This window comes from Ascaphus truei, chromosome 6 (assembly GCF_040206685.1).
Source record: "Ascaphus truei isolate aAscTru1 chromosome 6, aAscTru1.hap1, whole genome shotgun sequence".
NCBI classification, from domain to species: domain Eukaryota; kingdom Metazoa; phylum Chordata; class Amphibia; order Anura; family Ascaphidae; genus Ascaphus; species Ascaphus truei.
In genome coordinates this window covers 24,199,992-24,215,661 of record NC_134488.1, presented here as the reverse complement: position 1 = coordinate 24,215,661, position 15,670 = coordinate 24,199,992, and the positions used below count along the sequence as shown (strand labels likewise).

The following is a 15,670-nucleotide window of genomic DNA, read 5'->3' as shown; positions in this document are numbered from 1 at the left end:
TATCTCCCTGTGCCTCAGGCACCAAAATCATAGATTGTAAACTCATCTGGGCAGGGACGGTGTCTGTAAAATTCATACATGCTGTGTACCGCGCGCACTGTGATTGTGAAGCACTTTGAGTTCCATTGGGAGAAAAGTGCTATATGAAATAGTTATTATTATACACTTTAAGTATTAGCTATAGTACTGTGTGTAACTCAAAATCAGTATGATTGCCTCCTTCACCCCACAAATATAAGCATGTTTCCTTTCAGTCACCCTACAGATACAATTTATTTTTCTGATTCTCATAATTCCCTTAACTATAATTCACCTTTGGACATTCTGGGTGGCGCTTGTAGGCCCTTTCCATTAGTGGTGGGTTGACTCCTTTTTTCCTTCCTTGCCAGTAAAGGTGCTTTAGAGCTGGAGTCGCTGGCAGATTTTTTAGCCTCATTTGCTTTTCTTGGCTTAGTTGCCTTTTTTAGAGATCTCTTTGGACAGCTGGGGACATTTGGACACTTTCCCAGAGGCAGCCCTCTTTCTGAACTTCTTCCACTCAAATCTTCTTTCCGAAGGTCAGTAGCTGGTAATATTGTTCCACTCGCCTTTGTGTCTTTTGTCGGTTCCTCTCCATTTTCTCGACTTTCCATTTGTTCTGTGCCACTTTTCAGAGTGTCACACAAGCCTGCCACCTGGTGTCCCATTTGCCTGTACACATCTTGATTTAATTCCTCTCGGTCCCTCTCTACTGGGCTGAGTTTGATCTGCATTTTGTTAGATCCTAGGTCAGCCTAAAGTGCCATTCAGGTCGTCTTCAGATGATCATGGTAGAAGATGAAGCTCTGATGTTGCTCGACACAGTGGCTGCCAAGATAGAAAAATGTCATGGTCATTTGCTTGCTTGTTTAATGAATTTATTGCATCCCCACTATCAATAAACAAAACCAGTCTTAACCAAGGTAATTCCTCATTGTAAAGCAACACTGCATTTCTGATCATTGCCTACACAATCAGCACTGCACTATTTTCATTTTGCTTTAGCATCTTTGTGGATTATTTTCTCTTTCTGATTTCCACAGCATGGAAATAATACAAGTTTGAATTGATATACATTATACAAAATTACCTCGACTGTCTTCAACATTCTTCTGTTTATCGTTTCCTCCAAATCATACAGGATTGTCAACACGACAACTAGGAAATATCCAGCCACTTGCTTGTATTGGTTATCCATTTACGAGAGAGACTCTCGTGGCTAAATGTAAATGGTGTCAGTTTTGTCTAGTGAAATCCTTCCAAAGAAAGCACTCGCTATAATTCTCCTAGATAGACCTTTAGTATCATCAATAAAACAAAACAATTCTTTCAATCCCCTGATGCAAGAGGAGACCATTTTCCCTGAACAGATGTGTTATTCTAAAGGCTTGTCTTTGAATGGAGCAGGTATTCGTTTTCTTAAAGTCCTATAGTACAATAGTTTAAAAACAGGTCATGTATTTAATGGGGAAAGCTGAGCATGGCTATATATATATTTATTTTTTTCCCCTGGGGGCAGGGAGGGCCATCAATCACAGATCTCAGGATAAAGACAAGATTTTGTGTGGCATGGGTTTGCAGTAGAATGTGTCCAAAAGAATGACTGCACTCAAACAGCATTACTGAATAAAGTAGGACACTTTGAAGACATATTAAGCGAAGAGAAAAACTCTATGTAATGCTTACAATCAACAACACAATTAGGGACAGCTTCTCTCTGTATAAATCAAGACACCTGAATACAGCAGCGTTTGTCGGCAGATCAAAGAGAAAGAGCAGATGTTACTTCTCTGAAAGGGTGAAGGCTTCCAGGCAGAGATGGTTGGGGCAAATTTGGTAATTGAATTTAAAATACATAAGACATGCACTAGGCTAGGGAATCAGGAAGAAAAGCAAATGACTCAGATTGGGGTCAGTAATAACGGTAATATAAAAAAAATGGGTTCGAAAGGTGGTTCTTTTCTACAACCAATGCTTATGGACCATGGAACCTCTTCCTTGTGCTACAGAAGAGTTCAATGACATTTTTTTTTTAAACAAAAAGGGGTCTAAAATAATTTGCAGCGTAGGGAAGTGGCTCCATAGCATACTGATTCAGGGTTTATGCTGCTGTGTTTTTTTGGGGAAGCAGATAGCTATTACTGGGAATCTGAACCTATTATGGCTGCAGCAAGTGATACTCACCCTACTAATACAACCATTTTATTTTAGGGCCACTAAACAAGGTACTGTACATTTAGCCCAAGTCCTGCAGGACTTTTCTCTGCAAATATCTTTCTAGCTGGCAGGTAGTCTTGTAGAAAGAGGTTAATGCAAATGACAATCCTTACAGTTTGGTTATCAACGCATAAGTTGACTCGCTGACCAAAGAAATGATAGTTCACATGCTAATATTGCTAACGGTGTCATACCTTTGCTGGAGGAATGATCTGAGGTTTTGCTGTTATACGGACACAGAAAAGGGCAAAATACAATGAACTGGAAGAAATTACCCTACTTATTCTCAAAGCTAGAACAGTAGCGCCAGATTCCTGATTAAAAAAGGGCTACCGACATACACTCATCTTAAAATTAGAAATTAGCTGGACACTCAGCATTCATCATTTTTCCAGTTGCAGTAACTATTGTCTGAAAGAACTCTGGGCTCCAGATCAAACTTAAAACCAATATTATTGTGTAAATTTGTCAACAGCAGCTGATCGACTTCATTTTTGTAGATTCTGAAATCTTTTATTGGACCAAAATGTTACATGAACTTGCTAGACAGCTGTCTTTTTGTTTTATCTTGAGAGGCAACCTATGTATCTTATAACACTCTTGTGTGTGTGTGTGTGTGTGTGTGTGTGTATATCTATACATATTCAGTAAGTCTCAAATAATGTTTGTGTGTGTATGTCTGCTGGACAGCTCATTGGCCTGCGGGCCAGGCAGGGAGGAGCCAGGCAGGGAGAAGAGACACACACGCACACTCTCCTCACACCGTGACCGCGTGCGCCTCTGACCAACACCGCACACCGTGAGCGCACACACACACACACACACACCAACCCCTCGCTCCCCCGGTGGCCGTCACTCTCCCCCGTCAGCCGGACTGCAGCTCACCTTCCCCCCTCCTGGTGGCCGTCACTCTCCCCCCTCAGCCGGACAGGCCCCGCACCTTCCCTGCTGCAAGCTTCCCGGTGGCTCGCGCTCACAGGTGCAGAGAGGGGGCCCATGCGCAGCGCTCCCCGGACGGGAGGAGGGAGAGCAGAGAAGGGCTAGGCGCGCGACAATCGGAGGAGCACGGGAGAAAGGAGCGGTGAGTCCTGGCAGAGGGGAGGGGGCTTTGTGGTCCGTACCTTCGGAAGAATACAGGGGAGGGGGCTTTGTGGTCCTGTAACAGGGGAGGGGGCTTTGTGTGTGTGTGTGTGGAGGGGAGAGGGGGGACACAGTGTGTGTGTGTGGGGGAACAGACAGTGTGTGTGTGGGGGGGGGGGGTGGACAGTGTGTGTGTGTGTGGGGGGGGGGAGACCACAGTGTGTGTGTGGGGGGGAAATGTGTGGGGGGGGACAGTGTGTGGGGGGGACAGTGTGTGTGTGTGGGTGGGGGGGGACAGTGTGTGTGTGGGGGGGGACACAGTGTGTGTGTGTGGTGGGAAGGACGACAGTGTGTGTGTGGGGGGGGGACGACAGTGTGTGTGTGTGGGGGGACAGTGTGTGTGGGGGAACCTGTGTGTGTGTGTGTACAACACTGTAGGGGGGGGGGAATGGAGCTGCGCAGGGGGGGGAACACAAACAGAGAGAGGGGAGCAGAGAAACAGACAGGGGGAGTGGAGAGAGAGAGGGGAGCGGGGAATTGTACTCCCGGGCAACGCCGGGTCTCTCAGCTAGTATATATATATACAAACAAGAGAACAGAGAGCGCACGTTCCATAGTGTAAAAAAGTACATTTAATGTAAAAAAAGAGGACAAGTGGATTAAGGACTCACAAAAGTAATAGAAATTCAAGCGATTTGTGATATAATCACCACCAACAGGGTAACACCGTCCTGGATCACACCAACGGATCGATATCCTATCCGGTTCACCTTCAGCTGCTCCTGATGGACAAAAAGCTGTATCTCTGCTTGTAATGCGATTTCCAAGTGTAACAGCCTCAATCCAGCTCCATGCGCTCTCCTGTCGTAAAGCGCGCACATGCGTGATGACGTAATGTCGTGATAACGTACCCTGACGCGTTTCGTCACACTGCAGTGACTTTTTCAAAGGTGACTTTGAAAAAGTCTCAACCCTATGTAACAACCCAATGTCAATCCTATGTAACATTTCTCTTCCAAATTTGCACTTGCCTTTGTCTGCTGCCCTCCTGCTCCTTTGGAATCCCGGTGTCAAATGACGCCACAAAGTCACCAACGTGATGTCGTACGGTGGCGCGTTACCATAGAAATGCAATGCCATGGCAACGAGACGCTGTGTGATGTCACGATGGGGGCATCTGATGCGTCATTTCCAAAGGAGCAGGAGGGCGGCAGAAAGGAGGCGCCCGACACAGGCAAGTAGCTTCCCTGTAGGTTCGAGAGAATGGCAGAATTATATGTGGGAGGAAATTTTTGCCGCCCCAAAATGTTGCCACCTTAGACCCAGGCTATGAGGTTTGGCAAAATCCTTTCCGGGTTTTCATATTCCGGTTCAGGATTTTGCTCTTGCTCGCCCTCTGTGGCTGGATGTCTATTTTTGCTCCTGGCAACTTCTTTTAAAAGGACAGCCCTGTAAGCAGGAAGTTGCCGAGCAAAGTTTCGGTTCAAGCTGAGTACATGCAACGCGCTTTCCTATTGTCTTCACTTGACCAGACCCGGCTCACGTACCTTGACTAACCTTTGATTTCAGCCTGCCTCGACCTCTGCATCCACACCGACTACGCAACTCTGCTGCCAACCCTGACCTTCGGCTTCCGACTCACTACTCGATCAGGACTCTGTCCCTCGGCTCAGGTCGGCTCTTTCACCTTCCTACCTCAGCCCTGCGGGTTCGTTTTATGCTTGAGACGAGCACCGTTACATTTTGCTCGGCCCAAACATGGACCCCGCTGAGGTAGGATGAGCCGTTACCCTGCAAGGACAGTACTTGGGGGATCATGAGCAATGCCTCGCCCTACACGATCAACAACTGGCATGGATGTGTGAAGCGGTACAGGACTTCGTTACCCACATTGGCACCCATCAGCCGGACTTGAAGGCTGCAGATGCGTTCCAATACTGCTTCCGTTATCTCCAGCGATCAGAGATCCTCTGATCCCGACTCCTCTACGGTATGGTACGAGTGTCTTCAGCATCAGCTTCACTCCTGCGGATTCGCCAGGGATCTCGCATGGTAGGCCATTACACCATTCATTTTTGCATCCTCCAGGCTGAGACCGGCTGGAATAATGAAGCTCAAGTAGCGGCCTTTTGGCAGGGACTATTGGAGCACTTAAAGGATGAGCTGACCGGCCGGGACCTCCCTAAGGACGTTGAGGAGTTAATTTCTCTTGGCGTACGGATCGTTCTCAGAATGCAGGAACACCTGTCCGAGAAGTGCCTGTAAGGAATCGGGGAACACGTCCTTTGCGACGTGTTCCCTCCTTACCTGTCTTATCTCTGCTCTGGCACCAGCGCATGCGCGCACTCCCGCTCTGCTTAGAGAGCGTGCGCGCACGCGCAGCTCTTCTAGTGTGCCATGGAGCTTAGCTCCGCCCCCTCGGACGCTCCACTCTTCCCTCGCGCGGCGCGTGCACGTGATGACTTGCACCAGCAAGTATTCATTTAGCCCACTTGTCTCCTGCAGCCAATCCTTGCCTCCGCAGAGGCCGCACCTCCGCTCTGCCTCCCTTGCTACTGGTTCCTGTCTGCAACATAAACCCTGCAGTTCCTCTCATACCTTGCTGAGCATAACTTGTTGTAGCCTTGAGCTCCTGCGTCTGTTGTGCCTTGCTCCTTGTCCTGTGTTTATCTTGCAGTTAACCCTTCATGTACTGACCCGGCTTGACCTTGGAACCTTTCTTGATATTGACCTCTGGCTTACCCTTGTCTCTGCGGACCTCTCCAACCCAGACCACGGCTATAAGGACTTCCACGATTCTGACCTCTCCAACCCCAGACCACGGCTAACGGACTTTGACTATTCTAAACTCTCCATTCCAACACCGTGGCAAGTATCGACTAACCCACTCTCTGCCAGGCACGCTTTCCCTGCTGTAGGTGCGTGGTTTGATACTTCCCCACCTCAGTACCAGGGTCCTGTCTTGCTCGTGGGCAGCGCAAGCGTTACAGTGCCGTGCTGTTAGGAGCCTAACTACTCGGTTGGCCCCAAACTTCGTTTCTCCGCTCCCTCCAGATGACGAGCCTGTGCAAATGGGTACTACCAGACTGTCAGAACAGGAGAGAAGTAGGAGGCGTACCTTTGGCTTGTGCCTGTATTGTGGGTCCCAGGACCACCGGATCCATGACTGCCCGATCATTGCTGGGCCGGGAAAACGCCTGTGTCCAGTGAAGTTGGAAGAGGATTCGCTGCACATCACTACCATCCCTCCTTCCTCTGTGCCTTCCCGGATTCTTCTGCCAGTTTCCCTCTCATGGGGTTCGGCCTCAGTCTCCACTCAGGCCTTCGTGGATTCAAGAGCAGCAGGTAACTTCCTCGATCTTTTGTTGGCCAAACAGCACGTAATTCCCCTTCGCTCTTTGGAGATTCCGTTAGAGATTGCAGCAATCAACGGAAGACCCTTAGGACCCAGTACCATCACCCAGGAGTCCCTTTCCCTGGTAGTGAACATCAGAGTTCTACATACTGTGCTACTCCCTTTCATGGTAATCAACGCACCTTCAGCACCTATAGTGTTAGGTCTCCCTTGGTTGCGTGCCCACAACCCTCATCCATTTTTGCTCCTGGCAACTTCCTTTAAAAGGACAGCCCTGTAAGCAATAAGTTGCCGAGCAAAGTTTCGGTTCAAGCTGAGTACATGCAACGCGCTTTCCTATTGTCTTCACTTGACCAGACCCGGCTCACGTACCTCGACTAACCTTTGATTTCAGCCTGCCTCGACCTCTGCATCCACACCGACTACGCAACTCTGCTGCCAGCCCTGACCTGCGGCTTACGACTCACTACTCTATCAGGACTCTGTACCTCCGCTCAGGACGGTTCTTTCACCCTCCTACCTCAGCCCTGCGGGTCCGTTTCTTGCTTGAGACGAACATCGTTACACGGGCATCGTTACACTTGCTTGAGACGAACATCGTTACATCGTTACATCGTTGACATTGGATCGGCTGTTACGCTGGGTCATACTCCAACCTGAGGTATACTCCATCCTACAATGGGCAGCCATTTTGCCTTGTTTCAATATTGTCCCTCATTCCCTGTAGACTGTAAGCTCTCACGAGCAGGGCCTTCATTACCACTTTGTATCTGTTTGTGCATGTTTATCCTCAATTATATGCAACTGCTTATGTCATATACATAACTCTGTACCCCCATTGTACCGCGCTGCGGGATATGTTGGCGCTTTACAAATAAACTATAATATTAATATTGCTACAGAAACAGTTATCACAACCTGCAATATATAATGAAATCAAACCTACACCACAGAGTAAAATGAACCTAACAATGGTATTATATGATCAGAGGGAGGCGGAAGGGATCTGTACGAGCAACGTCTGACACTAAATCCCCGCCCCAGGGCCTTATATGCAGAATATCATAGGGACAAAGGCTTTCATAGCAATGTAACCCCAATCAAATTTCTGTTTCAGAAACCATGAATGGAAACAGCCATGAAATATGCCTGAGGCTCCAGGGAACGTATTCTTTTGATCCTGACAAGAAGCATCAAAGAATTTTCACATCTCAAGAAGCCAAACTTTTGATACATTGTATTCAGCATCTTAACAAATTATTTGGGGATTTAAAAATGTTAAACTAATTAGGCCAAACAAATTTCTAAGAGAGAATATGTGTAAATATTACAGTTCAAAGAGAGAGAACATTTTTGGTGCTTTACTGCATGTTCAGGTTGTGTACCCGAAAATGGCCCATCTAGCTGGGAAAGATGGACATTATCTGCCATGAACTGCTAAGTATATTTCTAGATCAGGGGTGCGCAAAGTTTCCCTCCTGCGCCCACTGCCTGGTATCCTTCCCTGCTCGGCTCCGGCGTCAAATGACGCGGCAGGGTCATGTGACATCACGTATCATGGAGACTCGTCTCCGCAGAACCCAGCAAGCCAGGTGAATTAAGGTAGGGTAAAGCTACAGAGCCCTCGCGCAGTCCCCCAGCATTTAATTTGAAGGCCTTGGGGGGAGAGCGCGGGACCTCAGTAACAGCCGCACCCCCCCTCCCCACCCGGTTTGCACACCCCTGTTGTAGATGGTGGCCGAGAAACACCATCTAATTTCATGATAAAATGCCTCAACACTTACACACACAGAGACTGTGATAGGCAATTTGGTAATAGAGCAGAGTGTTGATCTTTCTCCCCAGTAATAGGTTCATTTATTATTATTATTATTATTATTATTATTATTATTATTATTATTGGTAGTATTATATATTTCCCCATGCCACTCGTCCCAGAGTCTCACACACTCTCCCTCTGTTCCAGGCTCACCTCAGGACTTGACTCTTCTCATCCTAGAGGTGGTTAATGCCTTTCCATTGCTTTTCCCTCCAGGTCACAGTTTTCTCCATATGTTGGGGTTTAACTGACTTGTGCCTTCTTGCCTCGTGTTAGGGTGACTAGACGAAATGGGGCAGCTGCTACCTACCCCCTTTTCCTTCTTCTGAATTGCCAGCTGGGCCAATAACTGGCACATCTGGGGAGGGGGGGTGCTCTGCCCTACTCCCCTCACACTGAGTCTCCTGTCTTCTCCTCGCTCCTGCAGTCACTAACCTGGCTTCACCAGTGTGCTACTGAGAGATCCAGAGAGTCATTTTTCTCACTGAAGCTGCCTGTGGTTGCCAGGACACATGGGGAGTTTCACAGTTTTGGTTTGACTGGGTGGAGCATCTCCTTCCCCCCCCCCCCTCCTCATTACTAACAACAACCTGTTCCCTAGCAACTGCTGTCTGGGGACAATGTCCACTTGACAGAATAATTTCCTGTCCACAGATCAGATACAGGCTTTTCTTTCAGCTTTGGTGTGTACCTAACAACCGTTTCAGTTTGTTTGCAAAGGGAGAGCAGCAGGAAGAGTGGGTATATTTTTGGCTTTGACCCGGGAGAGACCGGAGTTCAAATCCCAGCCTCTGCTGTTGTCCATCTGTGTGATCTTGGGTGTGTCAGTTTTGTGTTCTTGCACCTCGGTATAATAAGGTAATAAAATATGCATGGGCCCCTAGTATTCAGTAGGTGAAAATGTTAAACGGTGTGCTCTGGATAATGCTGGAGACTGTAACTAAAGATTCTCCTGCATTATTGCCGAATGTTGCTGGGAACATGTTGCCTACATTACTTTGATCGCATTAATATTATAGCAACATATAATGAACCGCACGTTCCACTGAAGCACACCTGCCACGTACCTCCCTCAACACTTCAATTTCAGCAGATATCGTGTTCTTTCTTTTCCGATTTATTTTAGAAATTAGCACATGGAATACGTGCGTTTTCAATCTCTTGCTATGTCATAATGGTAATGGCGTTGTAATTATTTAGGGGCTTATTTTATATCAGCCGACGCAAACCGACCGGATTGTTTTCAGCTAACGGAAGTTAATGGGGAATTTCAGATGAAAACGGCAGGATTGGTCACTTTGGCTGATATAGAATAAGCCCCTTAGTGTGGACTTGGGAATGAGTTGTAATCATTGACAGAAGTCAATAGTATTCCTTTGGTCTCACGTTTAGAGCGTTGGTGACTTAATATTATATTTCACATTGTCAACTGCATATATTGAGTTATACAGTAGATGCACACTTTACGCTTGTAACTTCTTGGGGGCAGATCCACAGAGCTCTGTTAAATCAGGGCAACTAAAGTTGCATTATCTAAATAGGTAATGGACGTTAGCTTACTTGGGTTTAAAGGAGATCCACACATTTTATGCAAAAACAACGTCCGTTAGGGCTCTCAGTGGCATACAGCTAATGCCCGGGTCAAACCCCAGCGCTAGCATGCCTGGGACGCTGCCTCCCGTTCGCGTATTCTAACGAGGATGCCAGGTTTGTATTGCAATGCAATGACTTTAAAACGAAAATAATTAACCACTTCAAGGCCATAGTGTATGTATGTATATCTTTATTTATATAGCGCCAAAAGTGTACTCAGCGCTTCACAAAGAATACAGTACAGGTTATTAAAATACAATAAGCACAGCAAAATCAGACAATAGGAAAGGAAATCCCTGCCCCCAAGAGCTTACAATTTAAGTGGCATGATGGGAGACTTACAGAGACAGCAGGTGAGGGAATAAGTGCTGCAGTAGGCAGTGCTTGGCCACAAGGGTGGGTAGGAGTGACTGTGAGAGTGGGGCAATAGCTATGAGTGCAGGATATTAGGATGCTTGATTTGTGAGGTGAGTTTTAAGGTTAGTCCGTATTAAAACAGATAGGTTAACACCATTAGCAGGGGAAGAGGTGGCAGGGAGGTGAGGGTTGGAGCAGGTGTGTGTATATGGCTGGGTCCAGGATTAGGTGAGATTTCCAGCAGCAGGAAGAAGTAGATGGAAAGAAGTTGTGGATAGAGGATTTGTGAGGGTGCTTTTTATTGAGGGTTAAAGAAGTTGTTGGGAAAGAGGTGTATAAATAATTGTGCAGTGCATGGGCACATGCAAAGGAGGGAGGAAACAGTAAATGGAAAAAGCAATAGGGAGGGCATAGTGAGATGCAGGAGGAGAGACTCCCCAGGGATTGCAGGAAAGGAAGAGTACAAATAATCACAGCATTTCGTTCTCACAGCTGCAGAGTTGTTGTTGTTGTTGAAGTGCAAAGTCCAGATCGTCTTGTAATGTTCACCTCCAATTTCAACTCTAAAATTAACCCCACAGACACTTTATACGTGACACTTAAGATGTTACACAGCATTAGGAATGCCTTCATTGTCACTAAGGTACAGCCAACACTACTGTAACTACCTTACTACCCATTGTGTCATAAACGTACAACTACTACTACGGTATACAAGGGGTTAACCACCGCCCTTGGCACCCCCACCCATATGGCCTAACCTCCCTCACCAAATAATCCAACGCCCACCAAACCTATCCCTCCCCCCTCTCTACAGTACTGGCCATTAACCCTACTGTATTAGCCAAAAGGTGGCTGTTAGGGCTAATGACCAATATGAACACAATAGACAGACAATATATAAAATCCCAGCACTCACAGATCACAACAAGCAAATGATTTTGAATTGATCCTATTGTGTTTATTAGTCAAAATTGCATTGGGTGCGAGAAAAGGTGATGAAACATCAGACCATCTATGCTGTCGAATAATGCTACATAATGAGCAGCCCACCGGGATAGCCACACACAGCTCCTCAAAATTAGTCTTTTTATATACAATATATTTGTTTGTTTTATGTAAAAAAAAATTTTTTTTATTACATTCACCTATTTCGTCAAAAAAACAAAGCCAGAACTTAAACCACAGCCAACAAACTTTAGGCCAGGCCTGCACAACTCCAGTCCTTGAGGGCCGCAAACAGGCCAGATTTTCAGGATATCCCTACTTCAGCACAGCTGGCTCAATTAGTGACTCAGTCATACTGAGCCACTAATTGAGCCAGCTGTGCTGATGTAGGGATATCCTGGAAACCTGGCCTGTTTGCGGCCCTCGAGGACTGGAGTTGTGCAGGCCTGCTTTAGGCAAAGGCAGAACCTCAATCCAATTTTTATTTTAGAGGCAGAACCAAAACATTGGGTCAAGTCCGCATCTCTAATACACTGTGGTGCACTATGGTTGGCTGCAGTTCTCCAATTTACCTGAAGGTGGAGCACGCCACAGGTAATAATGTCCGCACTGCAGCAAAGCCATGACTGGTTTAACCCAGTTTCTGATATACTTACCGGTTTAGTTACTGGTGTTCTCCCGGTTTGGGAATTTAATATGGCTGCTAAATGTCATTGGTTCTCGTGGGCCGAGAGGAAGTGACATCATCATTTGCAGCTTCCTGTTGGATGGCTGTTTAAATGCCCAGAGGAAACACTAATAACTAAAACTGGTAAGTGTCCCGGGAACTGCCTAGGAAGTTTTAGTTGCGGCTGTTTCACCGTGACCAAGTCGCCGCCGGCGTTTAGCCACCACTCACCTCGCTGCAGGGACATCTCGCTGCCAAGGTAAGCTCCTAACCTTAGCCCTTCCCCTAAAAACCTTACCCTGATCCACTTCCCCTAAAAAAAACCCTAACGCTAATTACCTACCCTGGGGCATAAATGGCAAGCGGCGAAAAGGCCGTGGCCAAGTGGCCCTCAGCGACTGAACAGCGTCGGCTAAAAGTCTGCGGAAAATCAGCCGCGTCCACTCATCCTATTCCTTCTTACCAGGGGGTTTCAAGAGCTAGAAAGTGCGGTTTAAATCGGGAGTATAACCGCCCTCAACTGTCCAGTTCTAATGGTGTCAAAAATGGGTTAATGTGTCAGGATTGCTACTTTAACGGCGGCATGTTCCATATTACAGGGCCATGTGCTGCAAGATGCCTTTAAAAAAATAAGACAAGTGTAAGTATTGTCAAATATTTTAAAATCCCTTTTACAATTCCATGGTAAACAAATGCTTTAGAGCAGGGACGGCCAACTCCAGTTAGGCAGAATGACTGAGGCACTGATTGAGCCCCCTGTGCTGAAGCAGGGATATCCTGAAAACCTGACCTGACGGTGGCCCTTGAGGACTGGAGCTGGCCACCCCTGCTTTAGAGTATTTGTACAATCTTTACGTATGTCTTTTTGTGCAAAGATTGTTTGCGAGACCTCAAAACCAATTGTTCTTTCTGTTTTGTCCATTGTTTACAAAGTCTTTACGAAGCCATCTTTAATCAAACATGAACATAAGCGGCTGTATTTGGACACTCTGTCCAGTTTTGCCATCTTGTAGTGTATAACTGCATCTGGAAAGCCCCTGGTTCATGTGAGATAATCAGTAATGGTGTTAGAGGTCACTACTGACTGGTTTGTTGAAATTTTCCTGTTAGCAGCTGTGTTAAAATGATACATTTCCCAATATGCCAACCCAAAATATTTGGGGTGAATATTTGCTTAACCAGTTGTATGACAGTGCCTAGTAGTGCTATAGTTTATTTATTATAATTTTCTCAGCAGAAAGGGACCATGTATTTGCATGTGCATGGCAAATATTCGTGACTCCCCTCATGCTATTACAGTGTTATGGGCTGGACAAGATATGATCTATAAAAGTTAATTATTAACATCGTTGTTTCTTAAAATGTCCTGCAATGCACTGGTCACAAAAAGGCATAATATTCAGATTAAAAGAAAGGGTCAGAGCAAACAAACACTTGCCGAGACAAGAAAGAAACCCCTTTTAAACAAGCACTCAATTCTGGGTATGTGATTGAATTAAAATGTAGCCTAAAGCTGCAGTTCAAGCTCCTGTGTTTTTTTTAGGTTTTTTTTTTTTTAGGTTTTTTTTTTACTTCAATAGTTTCATGTGGGCAATCTCTAATTACCTAAAGAACTGCATAGCTGCCGGTCAATTCGTTCCCCGTCTATTGATCGGCAAAGTTTGGCGACATCTTTAAATATGGGGAATGTAAATGGTTGCTATAGCAACAAGCATGCTTTTAAAAATAGAATACAAGAAAATTGTTTTTTTTTAAAACAGAAAATGCTAAAAGTATTTTTTCTTACTACAGAACTGATTTATTAAAAAAAAAAAAAACACACTTGCAGGATATTGACTGAACTGCAGCTTTAATGGGTATATATTTAAAATAAATGGGACAAGACTAAACATACAGACATGAATTAACAAAGTGAAAAAACACAATTAATAATAGGGAATCGATAAATGTTTATATCACCGTTATCGATGTAATTATCACACTGAGTACAGTATCAGTAACCACTATGGTGAAACCTGGACTTAGGGTCTAGGATCTTAGATGTAGCCTGCAGTGGGTATAATCAGATGATATGTGGTCGTGGTGATTGGCCTATGTACTGTAGGTTAATCAGTGATTTATCCACAGACAGCCAGCTAATGAAATAGACACAAATCGTGTGTGCCACTTCTCACTGGTATCTGCAAATGGATTGCTGAGCCAGTGTATAATATATATACTAGTATAGGGGTGCGCAAATTTCCTGCACTGCGCTCTCCCCCCGTGTCGTACCCCCCCTGAGGCGTCAAATGACGCCTCGGGTCATGTGACCCACAGCGTCATGTGACGCCGCGTCTCCATGGCAACGGGCGTCAAATGAAGCCGCGGGGTCATTTGACGTCACATGGCCCCACGGCATCATTTGACGCAGCATTGTTATGGAGAAGAGTGGACACGGAAGCCGGGTAAGTGAGCAGCGCCTCCCCCCCCCTACAAAGTCGCCCCGCCCCCCAGTTTGTGCACCGCTGTACTAGTACTAGCTTCGATAGGAAGGATAGTGAGTAATGACTATGGGCCTCATGCAGAGAGCAGCGCTATGTAAAATTGGAGAGGGGAATAAAATGTAGCTTTAATGGAGAGTTTTTTTCTCCATATGCAGAAAGGGCATAAAACTGCATTTAGAATCCTGTCTGCATATGGAGAGTTTCAACCAGCAATATGAGCGCTGTTGAAACTAGTGGGGAAAAAATCGCGTTTTTTTTTTTCTCTCCCCCACCGGCCGCCGAGCGCCAGCTTCTTGCTGGCGAAGCAAAATGTTGAAAATCGCGCCATTTCTTTGGCGCGAACAGCCACTAGATGGCGTTCGCGGCTCTCTGAATACGGCCGTTTTCAACACTGGAGAGATTTAGGTTCTCTCCAGGCGCGCGGCGAGTTTCAGAAAAAAAAAAACTCGCCATTATCTGCCTTTCTAAAGGCAGATTTCGGCAAAACATGCCGCTTTCCCTGTTAGCACTGCTCTCTGCATGAGGCCCTATATCTTATATTTAAAAATGTGCCTGCTAGTTGTAGATAGTATACTGATAGAAAATAGCAGACTGGAACTTGATACTGTGTAGCTATAATAGTTAACCAGCTTATGACGTCCCTATATTAAAATGTAATTATATATGGCATAAATGGCCTTTTGGTGATGTAGCCATGTTGGATTAGGTGAGCTCGCCTCTGTATACACTGTTTCTCATCTTTGGAACAACACTCAATCCATCATAGTTCTCTTAGTTGTTTTGTTCATAACGGACAGGCGGGACAGGCTCACACAGTTCCAGGTGGGGTTACCTCACAGACACAGATCTGACGCCCTATTCTCTCTACGTCTTACTCTGCATACAAGTGACCTGGACTTTATATTTATATCACTGCTTTATACCTGCACCACACACGTATCAGGACTTTATGATTTATAATTTTGTCCATACAATCTTTATTACACATCACTGTATCCACGTAATCTGTACTTTCTTTGAGCACACACATGGGATCCATTTCCTGTTCTTTCTACTTGGCATATCCACGGTTAAAGTTTCGGTGTATAGCGCACAGAGCTGTGTATTCCATATGCTGCAATCACGTTGTTCCC

General features: G+C 45.8%; 1 protein-coding gene across 1 annotated transcript in view; it reads right to left on the bottom strand.

Moving 5' to 3' along the window:
• The window catches only part of TTLL10 (tubulin tyrosine ligase like 10), a 75,882-nt gene extending 66,861 nt beyond the window's left edge, over positions 1 to 9,021 (bottom strand). Inside the window, 2 exon segments of the mRNA XM_075603651.1 lie at positions 314 to 846; positions 8,643 to 9,021. Coding sequence (XP_075459766.1) covers positions 314 to 752 — 439 coding nt within the window. The 5' untranslated portion in view covers positions 753 to 846; positions 8,643 to 9,021.
• Positions 9,022 to 15,670: the final 6,649 nt, after the last annotated feature.